The 17,252-nt window shown below is 39.8% G+C and overlaps 3 protein-coding genes across 3 annotated transcripts; 2 read left to right on the top strand and 1 right to left on the bottom strand.

Annotated features, from left to right (window-relative positions):
* LOC109723359 (spidroin-1-like) lies at positions 2,652 to 3,582 on the bottom strand. Its single transcript, XM_020251696.1, has 2 exons — positions 3,109 to 3,582; positions 2,652 to 3,041 (listed from the first exon to the last, which is right to left on the bottom strand). Exons 1-2 carry the CDS (start codon positions 3,580 to 3,582, stop codon positions 2,652 to 2,654), a joined length of 864 nt encoding a protein of 287 aa, XP_020107285.1.
* LOC109722653 (protein-tyrosine-phosphatase MKP1-like) lies at positions 3,580 to 7,625 on the top strand. Its single transcript, XM_020250757.1, has 2 exons — positions 3,580 to 4,558; positions 7,184 to 7,625. Exons 1-2 carry the CDS (start codon positions 3,581 to 3,583, stop codon positions 7,274 to 7,276), a joined length of 1,071 nt encoding a protein of 356 aa, XP_020106346.1. The 5' UTR covers position 3,580; the 3' UTR covers positions 7,277 to 7,625.
* Positions 12,274 to 16,769, top strand: LOC109723514 (cytochrome P450 71A1-like). The gene is made up of 3 exons (XM_020251904.1): positions 12,274 to 12,857; positions 14,630 to 15,100; positions 15,968 to 16,769. The coding sequence occupies exons 1-3, from the start codon at positions 12,402 to 12,404 to the stop codon at positions 16,577 to 16,579; spliced, it is 1,539 nt and encodes a 512-aa protein (XP_020107493.1). The 5' UTR covers positions 12,274 to 12,401; the 3' UTR covers positions 16,580 to 16,769.

Raw genomic sequence — 17,252 nt, 5'->3', positions numbered from 1 at the left:
TTTTATTTTTCCCCTCTATTGTTTGTGAAACGAGATAAATATTTTTGTAGTGATTTTAATAATGAGTTTTGTCAAAAAAAAAAAAAAAACGTGAGTATATACAACATTTTTTCTTTGTAGTGTCGGAGCACAGGAAACGCAAAAAAAAATTAAAAAAAATAACTGGTTTTTAAATTCCCACCATTTTTATATGATGACTACAAAGTCCACTAAAACATTAATATTTTTCCGCATCAAATAATTTTTTAAAAAATTTCGAAACTTAAAATTCATCTTGTTCTTTTCTTCTTCTTCTTCTTAATTTATTTAACACCGCAACTGTAGCCCCACATGTTTTAACACACTCGTTTGTTTATTCCAAACCCTTACCTTATGGACCAAGAGTAGACCATTTCCAAGCTCATCCTCATCGCCTAACCCTAATCCTTCCTTCACATGCATCTCGTGAAGAGGCTCATGAAAGGAAAATGAAAGGAAAATGTGTTTAGGTGTGAGTTCACTGCAATACCATTTGTAGAAAATTGGCACAGCCCCGACACACAGTAGGTAAATAGATAAGCCAAGATGATGTGATCGTTCCGAGAGCAGGTTATTCGTTGGTTGCTTTACGATAGTAGGTAAATAGATATGCTAAGATGATGTGATATGTAGTAAAGCAGACAGTAAAGCGGATGTGGGATCATTCGGTCTTCCTCACCTGGCTGTTCTCAATCACCTGACTATTCTCAATCGGCGAAACCTCTCTGTATGTGTAGGATGGAAAAAAATCACGAACAGATCTAAAAATAGTTATATAGTCATTTATTAGATAATATGACGAAGTGTGAGATGCTTATAATATGTTGCATCAATATGGTATTGCAGCAGGGTTTCAAATTTGAAATTATAATAATAAAAAAAAATTTGTAGAAAAAATAAACTTTTTTTTTTTTAGAAGGAACATATAGAATATATTTCCTTGTCACGACAAAGCACGTTGCAATTTGCAATTTGACCCCGTCAAATCGATCGTGCCAATGGACGCATCCTACACAGACCTCGTCGTACAAAGCTCATCCGACCGGGACACGTGGCGCCCAAGCACCGGTACTAAACGTTTCTCCTCACGAGCCAAGAGGGGGGGGACGCGTGGCGGTCCCGTGATCCCGAACGCGGCGCATTTTAGCCGGCCCCCTGCCGACGTGGCGCGATGACTGAGGATACCCCGGTCAAAGGGTGGGTCGAATGGCCATTTCGCATTCCAACTCCCATACTCCCACCACCCCCGCCGCCGTACACTCCCGAGTTCCCGTCCCCATCCATTATCGTCCCAATCCCAAGCGCTTTTTAATTCCTCCTCCGGGAAATTATTCCACGCACCCGGTTCACCGTCGACCTCAACTCTCTTTTTTTCCTCTTATTTTTTTCTTGAAAAAACTTTAAATACTGTTCATGTGATTTCGCACTTTCTCACTTTCGTATTCTATGGTTTAAAATATATCACTTTCGTACTCTGTGGTTTTATTTTTCTCTTTTTATTATCTCATTCACTAAGTTTTTTCGTTAAATTAGTGATAAAGTTAAAACTAAATGGTACGAAAGTGAATATTTGATAAACTATATGTGAAATATCTGAAGCTTTTCGCATATGATTTAACGAAAAGTTAACGAAAGGACTGACGAAAAGAGAAAGATGGAGCTACAGGGTACTAAATTAATACACTTTAAACCACAGAATACTAAAGTGAGAAATTGTGAAATCACAGGGGTGATATTTGAAGTTTTTTTTTTTTCTTCCAATAAATTGAATAAAATACTATACAATAATGTATTCTGCATTCAAATAGGACTTTAGTAATGTACAAATAAGAGTTCAAAGTTTCAATTTCAAAAAATGCCTCCTTAGATAATACTTAACTCTACAACAGCATCTTAAAAGTTTCCTAATTGAAAGGCCTCCAAGAACGGCATCCAACTGTACTAAAAGTTCTAGACTAAGGAGCGCTTAAAATAGAAGTTTGAATAATCCAATATATTTTATAACATTTGAAATACCTGAATATACTTTTTTTTTTATAAATTAAACAGTATTTTAGTTTTTGGATATTTAACGTCTGACTTAATACTCAACTGTTAGAATAAAATTAATAACTATGCAGATATATATAGTGATGTTTTTAATAAGCGATAGAAATGCCAATGGTATAAAAATTATCTGCACAGACGAGTGTGCCTATTGAGAAACATGCTGCGTTAAGATTCAAAATCAAAATTTACCAAATTAAAACTTTAAATTTTTTTTTTTTGAGAAAAAGGTAGCATGATATCCGCTTCATTCATTAGATAGATGAATTAAGCTACAGGAGTAGAGCAGCCAGACCGGGGAAGAGTAAAACTTTAAATTTTGAAAAAATTATTTTAAATGAAATGAAATGAGGGGTGTGGTGCACCGTGCACCGGGTGCGCGTAATAATGCGTCATCATCCTTCCTTTTGAAGCTCTTTTATTGCGAGCGTTTACTCGGTCGTCGCCTTAGTTCGCTCATTTTCCCACTTAAAAACCCCACTCTCCCCGCCTCTTTCCCAAACGCTTAACTTAGCCCGGAATAGGAGGAATGATGAGATACTCGGAATAACTCTCCCTCGCCGGAATAAGCACACGAACTACAATATCTACAGTATGAGCGACGGCGCCGACGCGTCCACCTCGGGTGATAATCTCACCCCGAGGAAATCCTTCTGGCGCTCGGCCTCCTGGACCGCCCGGTCCTCGCCGACCGCGCCGGCGCCGCAACCGAACCCGGCCCGGCCGCCGAAGAGGCCGGGCCGGCTGGCCCTCCCGGTCCGGCCGCCCTTGTCGGGATGGCCCCGGCAGGCGTCGGACGACTCCGGGCCAACCCCATCCGCGTCGGCGTCGGGGCTGGCGCACACCGACGCGGCGGACCTGTCCCGCGTGGCCGACCACGTGTACCTGGGGAGCGACGCGGCGGCGCGGGACAGGAACGCGCTGCGGCGGCACGGGATCACGCACGTGCTGAACTGCGTCGGCGCCGCGTGCCCGGACTACTTCCGCGGGGAGGGGGACTTGGTGTACAAGACGCTGTGGCTCCACGACTCCCCCGCCGAGGACCTCTCCTCCGTCCTCTACGACGCCTTCGACTTCCTCGAGGACGCCCGCGGCGGCGGTGGGGGAGGGGGAGGGGGGCGCGCTCTCGTCCACTGCGTCCGCGGCGCGTCGCGCTCCGCGGCCATCGTCGTCGCCTACCTCATGTGGCGCCACGCGATCCCCTTCGACGCCGCGCTCCGCCGCGTCAAGGCCGCGCGCGCCGCCGCCGACCCCAACCTCGGCTTCGCCGCGCAGCTGCTGCGGCGCCAGCCCCGCCCCGGCGCCGCCGCCGCCGCCGCCGCCAACTCCCCCGGCTCCGCGCGCCGCGTCCTCCGCCTCGCGCCGCACTCGCCCTGCGCCCCGCTCCACCTCGTCCCCAAAACCGCGCTCCCCTCCTCCTCCTCCTCCGGCGCCTCCGCCGCGGAGCTCCTCGACTCCCGCGGCGCGTTCCTCGTCCACGTCCCCGCCGCGGTCTACGTGTGGCTCGNAGCCCGCCATGGCCGCGGCCGCCGCTAGGGCTGCGGCCCAGGTGGTGCGCTACGAGCGGGTGGCGGGCCCCGTCGTCACCGTCCGGGAGGGCGCCGAGCCCCCCGATTTCTGGAGCGCCATCACCGCCGAGCCCTCGGTTCCCGACCCCTCCAAGGCCGGGAAGCGGAGGGTGGAGCTCTACGACCTCGACTTCGAGATCTTCCATCACGCGCTCAAGTCCCCGAATGAGGAAGCGGCGGAGAGCACCACCCCGTCCTCGTCGTCGGCCGACTCGGCTTCCACCTTCTCTCCGGCCTCGTCCTCTTCTTCCGATTGGTATAATTCTCCTTCCACACCTGGCCACTCCACAATCCAGCTGGGTCCCAAGTTGCCCTCTTTCCGTACAAGAACGGAGAATGAGAAAGCTTCGACCTTTCCATCTGATGCTGCAGATACTAAAACAAGGGCTCAATCCCTCGCCGAACGCAGAGGAGGCATTACCCCTTCGTTGGTTTTGTTAGCACCGCCAGATGCGGAGAAGGAACAGCCGTCGCCACAAGAATTTCTACACGATTGGTGCTTATCTCCTGCATTCATCCCGGACGTGGAAGTAGATGAAGAGGAAGAAGGTGACTCTATGTGTATCGATCATCAGCTTTCGTTAAACCCTTCGAACCAGTTGAATTTGGATGCGATCGAAGAAGACACAGAAGAAGAAGAAGGGAGTAGTCAACTGATTCATCCCATCCTTTTCCGGTGGCCCGAAATGGACAAAATGGAGGAAATCCATCCGGGGGTGCTCGATTCAAGATCGGTATTCTTAATGGTGGCTCCGAATTCCAGGAAAGGTGTGCGAAAGCCGACGTCGAAGATTTTGTACATATGGTTAGGAAGTGGAAGTGAATTGAGCGAAGGGGATGTAGAAAAAGTTAGAGATGTGTGTTCGAGCAAGATTGGCATCGATGTTCTCGATCTGATTGGGATCCCCCCTGATACTCCCGTGGAGGTACGCAATAAGTTGTTCGTGTTGATGAATGGCATACCTGAATCAATCTTTTATTTGAAATCTTTTACATATCAATTATTGTGTCTGCGAATTATTTTTTGCTAATAATAGATGTCCATATATCTGCAACTTCGCTTAATCATATAGAAATTGGTCATCCATCTTAAAACTATTAATTTAATAATTTAATGTGAGCAAAAGTTTCTGTTCTGGAAAAGAAGTGTTGTTGATTTTCCAACTTCTGCGGAATTTAGCCTAGATCTCATGGTCATAATTGCTGCTATTACGATGTTGGACTTGACTTCCAACCTCTGATTATGTGAGAAATGCATTATATTAAATGCTCGTCAAATAAGATTATAGCAGCCGGTCAGTATGTTTGACAAGTCTACTCGATGGTGACGTGACGTTCTGTTTTACTGATTTAAGATGAGTACAGGACAGGAAATTAAAAATTAGATTTCTTGACCTTGTGCATAGAATTAAGCAAAGTGGGAGGCCAAAGTTTGAACACGAAGGTTTCACAAAACTATATGACTGGTGATGTGCTAATCTAACTTTCTATTTGAAATGTGTGTCTACCAAACTTCTGTATGCTATCTACCGGCGCTCTCTATTTGTTCAAGTTGACATTTCGTATGTATTTGCCCCTATTTAATTTTCGCTGGACAATTGAGGGAAAAGATGATCTATTATAGATGTTTTTGCCGACAACAAATGGTTGGGCAAAACGTGGTTATGGAAAAGAACGTCTTAATAATGACTGGGCTAAACAAATATCTGCGGTAAAGGAGTTTCTGGGGATGAGGTTGAAAAACTGTGCTTCGTACATAAACAAATGGATCATTCATGTGTTTGGAATGAACATTTGCAGCTTGTAGATTTAAGTAATTCTTATCTTCTCTTTATGCATTTGTGAGAATTAACTCACACAATTTAGTGGACAAAAGGTAGAATTTAATTACTAGAAGGAAAAGTTCGTTAAGATTAATGTTCGACAGCTGATCAGTTAGGCTGAAAAGGGCATCTATTAAATTGTTCTAATGATTTTGCAGCATTATTGCAGGAAATTTACTGGCTATATGCAGAAATAACACAATTATTTGTTAAATCAGTCCGTCATGAATTGACATTAGACGTGAAAAAACATTTCTTCTTTCTTGCTTTTTCCATTGAGACCTCTGCATCTAATGTGCTCCAACATTAGCACAAAATGGTTGGATGACATACTGTCATTTGCTTCATTTGGAGGTCATGAATTTTTTTCAGTTAGACAGCTTTAGAGGCTAGTGATATGTTGGTGTGGGCATGCCAAAATGTATGACTTAATCTGGATCTTCTTTAAACTATAATTTTATTAGGGAAGTCCACTTTCTAATCTAACTTGAACAGACTTGCCCCCAACTTCATCTCTAGCCTTCAATTTCTTCCATAATGATAATTTTAAGCATTTGTTTCACATGATAGCATTAATAGTATGATGTGGAATGCAAGGTTTGTCATGCTATTCAGCACGGAAGGAATGTGTCAACCATTCCAACCTTTTCTGTAATGTCGCTCTGCATGTCTGTGCATTTTCACATATCAATGGGTTTGTGCCAGTGATGACTGTGTCAATTGTCGTACATGCCAGCGAACATGACGTGTTGATGCATGTGCGATGTCGCTATTCAAAAGAGGGTGTGCTACAACAAGTAATCCACTATAGTATGCATCACATACACAAGGGTAGAATACTGACGAGTATGCACTAGTCAGATGTTTTCACAGATTTCTTCTTACATTCAGAGAAAGTTTCTAGTTTTAGATTTAATGAACGATGTCCTGCAGTTGTTTGCTTCAGAGTTTAACCATTTGAGTTCGTATAGCATTTAATGTTTTTAGCATGTTGTCAGGGACAAAACCACTCTGTCATATTGTCTGACTTGTCTGCTCTTCCTATTCTACCACCATGAACACATGGTTAGTGGAAACAGTTCACTCTGCTTCAAGATTAGACTTTTGTTTGGAATTTCTATAGAGGATTGCACGCATCATTGTTTTCGCTATTTATGATGCATGAATACACCAAGTCTTTAGGTAGCTCCAAACTAAAATGAATATATATATATATATATATATATATATATATATATATCAGATATCTTTGTCGATGTGCACCGGATTTTTATAGTTCAAAATCGAATAATTACTCCAGACTTGAATTACTGATTCTCTGGATCGTGTCCTAATTCTCGTCTTAAAGGCAACTTGACAAAAGCTCCTTCAATATATCGAAGTTGCTATTTACTTCTATGGAGCAACTGCATTCTTTGCAATGGCTAATATTTAAACAAGTAGAACAGCTATTTAGGAAATTAGCTTGCATTTCAGGATATCCAAGTTTTTCTCCAATTATATAATTATGAACCTCAAATTTATGTACACTTGCAAGATCTTTTTAATGCTTGTAGCTGCATATATTATATTTCAATGTGATTGACGTTCCCAAGCCATATGCGTTTAGACTCGCTGAGCAAAAGTTAACATAAGTTTCTATGTACGCATCATTCTAATAAATATGAAAAGTTCAAATGCTCATTTGGTAGCTTGATTTGATGATTTTGTTTTGTATGATTTTGTCAGATCATCAAAGAAGGGCAGGAGCCGGAGCAGTTCTTGAACAACCTCTTCTCATTCCACCATTGCATTGAAAGTAGCTATAGTGGAAAATGCTGATGATGACTCATGCCGATACTGTGCAATACGAAGATCGGACTAACTGTATAAGGTTTCTTCCCTGCTAATCTCCACAAACACAAGGAATAGATATTTCGGAGTGAAGCCAACGCTTAAAACTTGAAGACTTCAATAGGCTTCTTTACATGTTTATACTTATATTCCAAAACGCAGTACAGTGGTAGTACTAACTGTCGTAATATAGCTCTGTCGACAGGTGCTGATTGTGTCGATGTGTATAAATGAAAACTTAGAGGAAATAATCGACCATATGATCAACTCGCATTTCTGAATTGCTAGTTTACATGTATACTTACGGGTCGCAGATTGGTCCAAATTTCTGGTGAAATCATGTCTCATTCGTCGAGGCTGTTGTTTTTACAGATTCGGCAGAAAAGTTATGCTGAACATCACAGTTGTGGACTTGTAGCTGAAATAATTTTTAGTCTGCAAAGTAGGAGGTAATTTTAAGCTGCTCTTGTTATTATTTTAATATTTATGACCTATTAAAACAGTAGGTTTCACTTGAGGATTGATTTATCACAATATAAGAAAATAATTTAGAAATTCATATATTAGGAAGTAGGTTTTTTGTTTAGGTAAATTGCACATTTGGTTCTCAAACTATGAGGTGGGGATATTTTGATACCGCAATTTAAATTTGTTATAATTTCTAACTCAAAACTTGTAGAATTGTTGCAATTTAGTTCTATAACCTAATTTAGTGTAGTTGATATTGATATATTACTATTGTTGCAATTGGGTTCTATAATCTAATTTAGTGTTGTTGATATTGGTATATTGCTAGCGTAAAAGCGATATAATAATATTGTGATCGATGACGCGTCAATAATTAAAATATTAATAATGTGCCTATAGTTAATCACCTAAATTGTATTGTGGGAGTTGATTGTAATAATTTTACAATTCGGACTAGAAATTATAACAAAATTAAAATTTAGGCTAAATTATAGAAAATCCTCTCATAAATATTTGTTTTTTCACTTGGTTTTTTCTTGACTTTTAAAAATTTATATTTTGTCTCTTTAGAATTTTAGAAATGTTTTTAGAAAGGCACGACATTAATGGAGGGGACAAAATAATCAAATTATTCTTACTTTTTCTATAAAAAAATATTTTTTTAATTTATTTTTTTTTTATTTTGAATGGCATTTTCGGTATAAATTATAAAAAATAGATGGAATAGTGATTGAACCTCGATGGAGGGGGCTAAATGTAATATTTGAAATGTTGAGGAATTAAAATATAGATCTTTGAAAGTTAGGGAGAAAAAATAAAAAGCGGGTATTTATAGGAAAATTTTCTGTAATTTAGTCTAAAATTTAAAGGATAATTTCATCAATACCCTTCTAAAAGACAGTAATTTCATGAATAAATCTCTAAACTAAAAAATATCATTAATACCCTCTTAAAAAATGTCATCCAATATTTTATAAATACCAATTTTATCCCTAGCACGAATTTAACCGTCTAATAATTTTAATTTCAAATTTTGATATTCGATATTCGAAATTTAAATTTAAAAAATAAAATTTAAAAATCTAAATTTAAATTTGAAATTTTGAAATTTTAAACTTAAAATTTAAATTTAGATTTCTAAATTTTAAATTTTAAAATTTTATATTTTAAATTTAAAATTTCAAATTAAAATTTTCAAAATTTAACCTAAGTATTAAATTTTAAATTAAAAAATTTAAACCTAGGTTTTAAATTTTAAAATTTAAAAATCTAAATTTAAATTTTAAATTTTAAATTTTAAATTTCAAAATTTTAAATTTAAATTTAGATTTTTAAATTTCATACTTTAAATTTAAATTTTAAATTTTAAATTTTAAAATTTCGAATATCGAATATCGAATATCGAATTTTGAATTAAAATTATTACACGATTAAATTCGTGCTAGGGGTAAAATTGGTATTTATAAAATATTGGATGACTTTTTGACAGTAAGTTAACCTAAAGGATATCTATAAATATTTTTAATTTTAAAAGAGGGGTATTATCTTATTGATGATATTTTTTAGTTTAGAGAGTTATTCATGAAATTACAATCTTTCATAGAGGTATGGATGAAATTATCTCAAAATTTAAGAAGTAAAGTTGACCTCCATCCAAGTTACTGTGCATTTCACTTATAGGGGTGGCAAATTTTGGATACCACAGAACTATACGGTTGAAACACAATCTTTTTTTTTTTTTTTATTAGAGATAGATAGCACACTATGTGTTTTGTCTATTTTATTTAGAAATAAACTTAGCTGAAAATATGAATCAATTAGAATTCGAATTTAAAATCTCAGATACCAACTACCAAATCCTTTACTTTTTCCAGTGATTGAAACACAATCATACACAGGCATAAGTTACTATAAGAGAGAAATTCAAAATTGTGACAAAGATACAAATCTATTTAATATGGCAATGACACAATATATAATATGAATACTATATTTTTATTTTCAATCAGACATTCTGACAACCACTATGATTGCCATTTAAAAATGCCCTCGGATAATATAATGGTTGTGGGGAATGGGATTGGTGTGGGTTGTGGACAAAGCATTTGCTGCCAGTAGTGGATGTGCCTGCTAGCCCCTGTAACTGCAAGGGAAAAATAGTAAAAATATGACTGTAAAATCACATCATCTGCATTTGGAATCAATCAAACTGGCTTTTAAAGATTTATCCACTTCATTATAATATTTTTTGAAAAATTTAACATATTTTTTTTTCAAAAAAATAATTAATTTCAAATACAGTTTTATTAGTGGCACTGCTACATAGAGGGCCGCAGATAAAGCGTGGAGTAATAGTTGACGTTTGATGACTTACTCATCTGAAACAAATGGTCTTATCTTATAGACTATTCTGGTTCGACTGTCTAATTTTTTAAATTTCTAAATTATTATCCAATCTTTCAAATTTTTTAATTTAACTTATTTAATGGCTCTTGGATATAAAATTTAAATTGATTGCCTCAATGCATTTATAGTTATACGAATTGTATAAATATACTAATTAAATCTATAAATATAAACGATCCATTCAAATTTAAATTTAAAGAGTCATTAACTGACTTAAATTAAATAAATTAGAAGATCATATAGTAAAATTATATTATTTAAAGATTAAATAGTCGAAAAAAAAAAAAGTTGAGATAAATTTTATAAATTTTTTATTTTTATTTTGTACCCTTTTGTCAGATGTTGCTTTGTTGACTTTCTTGTACTGTGACGCATGTAGCGTTGGATAGGGATAAATTCGAATCTCTTCACCAAAAATGCTTATTTTCTCTCTCTAACGCCCAACATAAATATCTGGGAAAACTTCAAAAAACCCCCTATAGTTTCAGACGTTTTAATTTAGTACCCTATAGTTTAAAGTGTATCAAGTTAGTACTCTGTGGTTTCGCACTTTATCACTTTAATACCCTGTGGTTTAAAGTGTATCAAGTTAGTATTCTGTGGTTTTATTTTTGTATCAAATTAGTATCATATGGTTTTTAAACCACAGAATACTAAAGTGAGAAAGTGCGAAACCACATGATACTAAAATGAAAAAATGCGAAACCACAGGGTACTAACTTGATACACTTTATCAACAACTTCGGGACGTCAAGAACCTCCTCACTCACTATAGACCAAGTAATACACCGGATAACTGGAAGTAGCGTTGGACTTCTAACCAGATTCTTACGGTTAAATCTGTATATGATTTCATCACCGACGCAGGCCAGAGGGACACTACGTTTGATCACCTTTGGAGATTAAAGATTCCGCTCAAAGTCAAAATTTTCAGTTGGATCCTACTGCGCAAAAGATTACTTACTGCCGACAGGTTGATTCGCCGAGGGTGCCTTGTGGATCAGCATTGTATTTTCTGTGCAGTGTTTTCAGAAAGCTGCGACCATCTTTTTCGTGATTGTGTCTTCGTCAAATTCCTCTTATTTAGTGTGGGAGGCCCTGTTGTAGGTGAACCGCACTCCGGGGATGTTCGGTGTTTATGGTATGAGACATCGAGCATCCCCACTACCGTGTTAAGATCTAAATGCTTAACCCGTTTAGTGGCAAGCTGGTGGGTTGCCTGGACCGAGCGCAATAACACTATCTTTCGTGAGATACCTCCCAATGCTTCTAGGGCTCTTGAACGCGTTGTTGCATGGACGAAAGATTGGTTAGATGTTCCTTGAGTCTTCTCTCGGCCGTCCTGCTCGCTCCGTCCTGCTTGGTCCTTCCTTTGTCTTTTTTTCCTTTTTTCTTAGCTCTTTGCCCCTGTCTACATCGGCTTGACGGTGTGTGTAGGGGTGTTTACTACTGGTTTTTGGGTTTGGTTTTTGGTTTTAGTTTTTCTTGTCGGTTTTTTTTAGGAGGCCCTAGCTGCCTCAAACTTGTAAGTTTAGTTCATCCCACCTAATGAATGAAGCAGGTAGCGTGCTACCTTTTTCTCAAAAAAAAAATATAGGGTATTAAAGTAAAAAAGTGCAAAACCATATGTACTAACTTGATACACTTTAAACCACAGGGTACTAAAGTAAGAAAGAGTGAAACCACAAGGGGAGTATTTGAAGTTTTCCCTAAATATCTTTTTGGAAAAATTTTAAATACCGTCCCTATAGTTTCACAATTTCTCATTTTAGTATCCTATAATTTAAAGTGTATTAATTTAGTATCCTATAATCTTATTTTTATTTTTTTATTACCGATTTTTCTAATTTTTTTTATTAAATTTAATAATAAAGTTAAAACTAAAAAGTATTAAAATGAATATTTGATAAACCAAGATGGGTATCTGAAGTTTTTTATATATAATTTAACGAAATATTAGCGAAAAAATTAACGAAAAGATAAAAATAAATTCACAAAATATTTTAAATCACGGAATACTAAAGTGAGAAAGTACGAAATTACAAAAATGATATTTAAGGTTTACCCTATCTTTTATCCTCCTCTCCTTCACTTCCACACAATCCGCCACACAAAATCACAACAATCCAACCTTAAAATGACAGAGTAGTGGAAAGCAACTGAAAACACCACCGCAACAACTCTTTATGCATATCCTTTTATGAACTAAAATGCTCTTTGATTCACAATACTGTTAATCATGTCATTTTTATTTTTTTTTCTGCCAACTATATTAGTAGTTTTAATTTTTGTCGATCGAGTGCGGCGGTACAAGTCAAACCGATACGGCCTGAACCTCCCGCCGGGCCCTACGCCGCTGCCGGTGATCGGCAACCTCCACCAGCTGGGCCGCCGGCCGCACCTCTCCCTCCGCCGCCTGGCGCTCGCCTACGGCCCCGTCCTCCGGCTCACCCTCGGCGCCGTCCCCACCGTCGTAATCTCTTCGGCACGCGCCGCCCGTGAGGTGCTCCGCACGCACGACCTCGCCCTCTGCAGCCGCCCGCAGACGTACGCGGCGCGGCACCTCTTCTACGGCTGCACCGACATCGCCTTCGCGCCCTACGGCGCCTACTGGCGGCACGTCCGCAAGCTCTGCATCCTTGAGCTCCTCAGCGCCCGGCGGGTCGAGTCCTTCGCCCCCGCGCGGGCGGCCGAGGTGCGTTGAAACATACTAAGACTATTTCTGAATTGATTCCTAGCTTATCGATCTCACAAGCAACATCATCCAGAGTGTACTCTATATAGGTATCATAAGTTCAATTCCTACATATATCATTCTCTTTTACCCCACGCAATATATATAATAATAATAATAATAATAATAATAATAAAACGTTCATTTTGCTATTAAATTTTTAATCATTGGATGAAAAATTATAGGGTCAAGATGAAATTAGTTAGTTAGAGTTGAGTGGTTTTCCTAGAGTTGAGTGGTCCCCATTGGGTTATAGTATTTAATCCAATGGTTGGAAATAATGAAAAGAGTTAATCCAAAGGCTAAAAAATTGATAGCAATAATAGAATTTTGCTACTAATAGTAGCCCGGTCCAACTCTATATATATATATATATATATATATAGAACTAGGCTACTAGGCTATTAATAGCACCAAGTCGTTGGTGCTACCAAGTTTTTAGCCATTGGATTAAGAGATGTGTGGTTAGAATGATGTGGGCCCCCTAGGGTTGAGTGGGTGGTTGGTTGAATAGTATGATCTAACGGGTGAAAATGATCCAAAGGGTAGATCTAACGGCGGAAAACTTGGTAGCACCAAGTGCTTCGTGCTATTAATAGCATAGTAGCCGGACTCTATATATATATAGGGTTATTTGCATACACGTCCCTACAAATATAGTGAATTGCGAATATATCCCTGCAAATTGAAAACTCCATAAGTTGTCCCTGCAAAAGTCCTAAGTTATGCAGATATGTCCCTGCCGTCCAGATCTGTTAGAAAATTTTTGTTAACCACGGTTAAAATACTTAACCATGGTTAATTATAGTGTGAATTGACGTATTTACCCTTCTTCCTCTTCCTCCTCTTCCTCTTCCTTCTTCTTCGTCGCCGGCGAGGAGATGCGGCGGCGACGGCGACGACGGTGGCGAACCCTCTTCCTTTTCCTCTTCCCTCTTCCTCTTTTCCCTTCTTCTTCCTTCTTCCTTCTTCCTCTTCCTCTTCCCTCTTCTTCATCACCGGCGAGGGAGAAGAACCTCGTCGCGGTCGGCCTCGGAAAGGCGGGCGAGTTTCTGGACGAGAAGCTCGAGGGCGTTGTTGTCGACGAGGGCGGCGACGAGGGCGTGCGCGGGGTCGTCGTGGTCGCCGAGGACGTCGGCGTCGGTGAGGTCGGTGAGGAGGGAGACGACGTCGACGGCGATGTCGGCGCCGAGGAGGCCGACGAGGGAGGAGACGGCGTTGAGGGCGACGAGCTCTAGGTAGAGCTCCGGTGCCCTGGCATTCTTCCCTCTTCTTCGTCGCCGGCGAACTAGACCCCGCGCCGCCACCGCCGCCGCCGTCATCTGCTTCGACAGTCCGAAGAGGAAGAGAAAGAGAAGGGGAAGAGGAAAACTTTTGGAGGGATATATTTGTGAGGGTAAAATGGTCATTTCACGAATCCACTGTTAAAAAATAAACGGATCACTAACGGATGTTAACCGGAGGGACATATCTGCATAACTTAGGACTTTTGCAGGGACAACTTATGGAGTTTCCGTTTTGCAGGGATATTTTCGCAATTGGCTATGTTTGCAGGGAGCTGTATGCATTTGACCCATATATATATATAAAATTTGATTACTATATTATTATATTATTAATAATATAAAGTTCTGAATAATATTAGATTTTCGGCACTTGGATAAAGAGACGCGCGTTTAGGATGATAGCAGCCTCCTCTGTGTTTAATTTTAATGTTTATGCTCGACTGGCAGGCGGCGCGCATGGTGTCACGCGTGGCGGCGGCTGACGGCGCCACCGTGAACCTGAGCAAGGTGCTGGCGCGGTACGCTAACGGGGTGGTGTGCCGGGCAACGTTCGGGCGGGACTTCCTGGAGGGCGGGGAGTACAAACGGCACGGGTTCGAGGGGATGCTGGCGGACTACCAGGAGCTGCTGGGGGGGTTCAGCCTGGGGGACTTCTACCCGGGGTCGGCGATGCTGGAGGAGTTGGCCGGAAGGGCAACGGGGGCGAAGGCGAGGCTGGAGACCACGTTCCGACGCTTCGACTGCCTCTTCGACGAGGTCATTGAGGAGCACCTGCAGAGGAAGAGGAAAGGAGCAGAGGAAGAGGAGGAGGAGGAGGAGGAGGAGGAGAAGGATTTGGTGGATGTGTTGCTGGAGCTGCAGGGGAGTGAGGGGCTTGAGATGCCACTCACTAGAGACAACGTCAAAGCAGTTATTCTGGTAATTACCAGTGTTCACTTACACCGTTACACTAATGAGTTATTTTGTTCACCTCTTTTATATTCTGAAATCGGAACACGATTCACGGGTTACGATAATTATAATTTACTTTATAAAATATCGGATTTTGATTTTTTTTTATTCTAGAACGAAAATGATTCAATATACTTATAGTTCACTCTGATAGTCTGATTTTAAATTTCGAATTTATCTATTTCAAAGTAAATTACTCAAAACCTTTCTTATAAATACCTTTTTCTCCTATCTCTTCATTGCTCTCATCTGTCTCAAAATTCTAGATGTCATAATTGTTCACTCTATTTTTTATTTCAATAAAAAATTAAATATTTTTGCATGATTTATCGTTCTATTTTTTATTCTCATTTTAATCACCAAACAAACGTGCCCTTTAAGTTTTTTTTTTTTTTTTTTCATATTTTCGCACTATTTACTTTATAAATTATAACATTCATGTTTAGTTCAAAATGTTCAAAGAACTCTTAAATCATAGGCCATTTTGAAATCTCGACCCTTTTTTTAAATTTTGATTGACATATGTGCTTTAATTATTTTTTTGATTAATAATTTTTTTTGGTTAAATCTTATTAGTGATTTGGTTAGATTTAATTGTTCTGAATTCTTTTAGCTAAAGAAATTTTGTCTTTTCTTAATTATTAAATGTTGATAGCTAATAAAGCAGTTGATTCGATTTCATTTTAAAGTGCGATTTAAAAAATTAAACATTTCTATTAATACGCGCCCTTACATCACTACCAGATATCGCGAACACTATTTTGAAATTCGGATTGAGAAATATTTGCCGGCATTTACACGCAGAGATTTTATTCCATTTCGCTTCTCTCGCAGGATATGTTTGCTGCAGGAACAGATACAACCTTCATAGCATTAGACTGGGGAATGACGGAGCTGCTGCTGAACCCGAAAGCCATGACGAAAGCCCGGCACGAAGTTCGCAGCATCGTCGGCGATCAAAGACTCGTATCGGAGGCCCACATCACGCGAATGCACTACCTAAAAGCCGTGATCAAGGAAACCTTGCGGTTGCACCCTCCAGCTCCGCTGCTGGTCCCCCGCGAATCCATGCAAAAGGTGAAAATCGACGGCTACGACGTGCCCGCGAAGACGCGGGTGTTCGTCAACGCGTGGGCCATCGGGAGGGACCCCGAGGCATGGGGGGACCCAGAGAGATTCGATCCTGAGAGGTTCGTCAGGAGTTCGGTCGATTACAAGGGGCAAGATTTCGAGCTGATACCGTTCGGGGCGGGGCGGAGGGGGTGCCCGGCGATCGCGTTCAGTGCCGCGAGCATCGAGGTTGCGTTGGCTCAGCTGCTGCACAGCTTTGACTGGGAGCTTCCTCCCGGCGTTAGGCCGGAGGATCTGGACTTGGATGAAGTGTTTGGAATCACAATGCATAGGAGAGATGATCTGGAAGCTGTGGCCAAACCTCACATTGTCTGAAATAGTTTGTGTACAATACTGAGATGGACTGTCTGTCCCTAGCGCAAGTGGTAAAACTTTTGTTGATTGGTATCTAAGATCTAAAGTTCGAAACCTAAGTACTTTACATTTCGAGCAAAGCTTAGTTCTAAAAGAAATAAGTAAAACGAGCATCATGTTACCTTTTTTTCAAAAAAAATAAAAAATTGAAATGGTGTGTGGATTGTCGAAAAGGGCATGCATTTTAGTGGAACAGAGTAAGAACTTAATAAATGTGTTGCTTTGGTGAAGTGTATTTTGTCACAAGGATTTTTTTTTCCCTTTTTTTTTTTTTTTTCCATTCTATGATTCAAACTGTGAGCCCTGACCCCCCATTTGTGACTCGGGTGTCTTACCCATTAGAATACCAGCGATTTGATTTGAATATCGATCAATTTAGTCTCTATTCAGTCAAACCTTAAAATTTAATTAGACTTATATTTAGCAAGTAATAATTAGATCTTTAACACTAAAAAAAAAGAGTTGTAATTACATATTCCATTACTCTTGCTTTGGACTTAAATGATGGTCTAGCAAATTTGGAAAGTTTTAGTTGGAAGTCATTTATAACAAATTAGGTGACTTACATGAAGACACTCAAAATTACAGGATTGTCCCTCACATGAGAAGCTTGGTCTAATCTTAAACATAGAAA

Source organism: Ananas comosus, linkage group 17 (genome assembly GCF_001540865.1).
Source record: "Ananas comosus cultivar F153 linkage group 17, ASM154086v1, whole genome shotgun sequence".
NCBI lineage: Eukaryota > Viridiplantae > Streptophyta > Magnoliopsida > Poales > Bromeliaceae > Ananas > Ananas comosus.
This window is presented reverse-complemented; position numbering and strand designations above follow the sequence as displayed.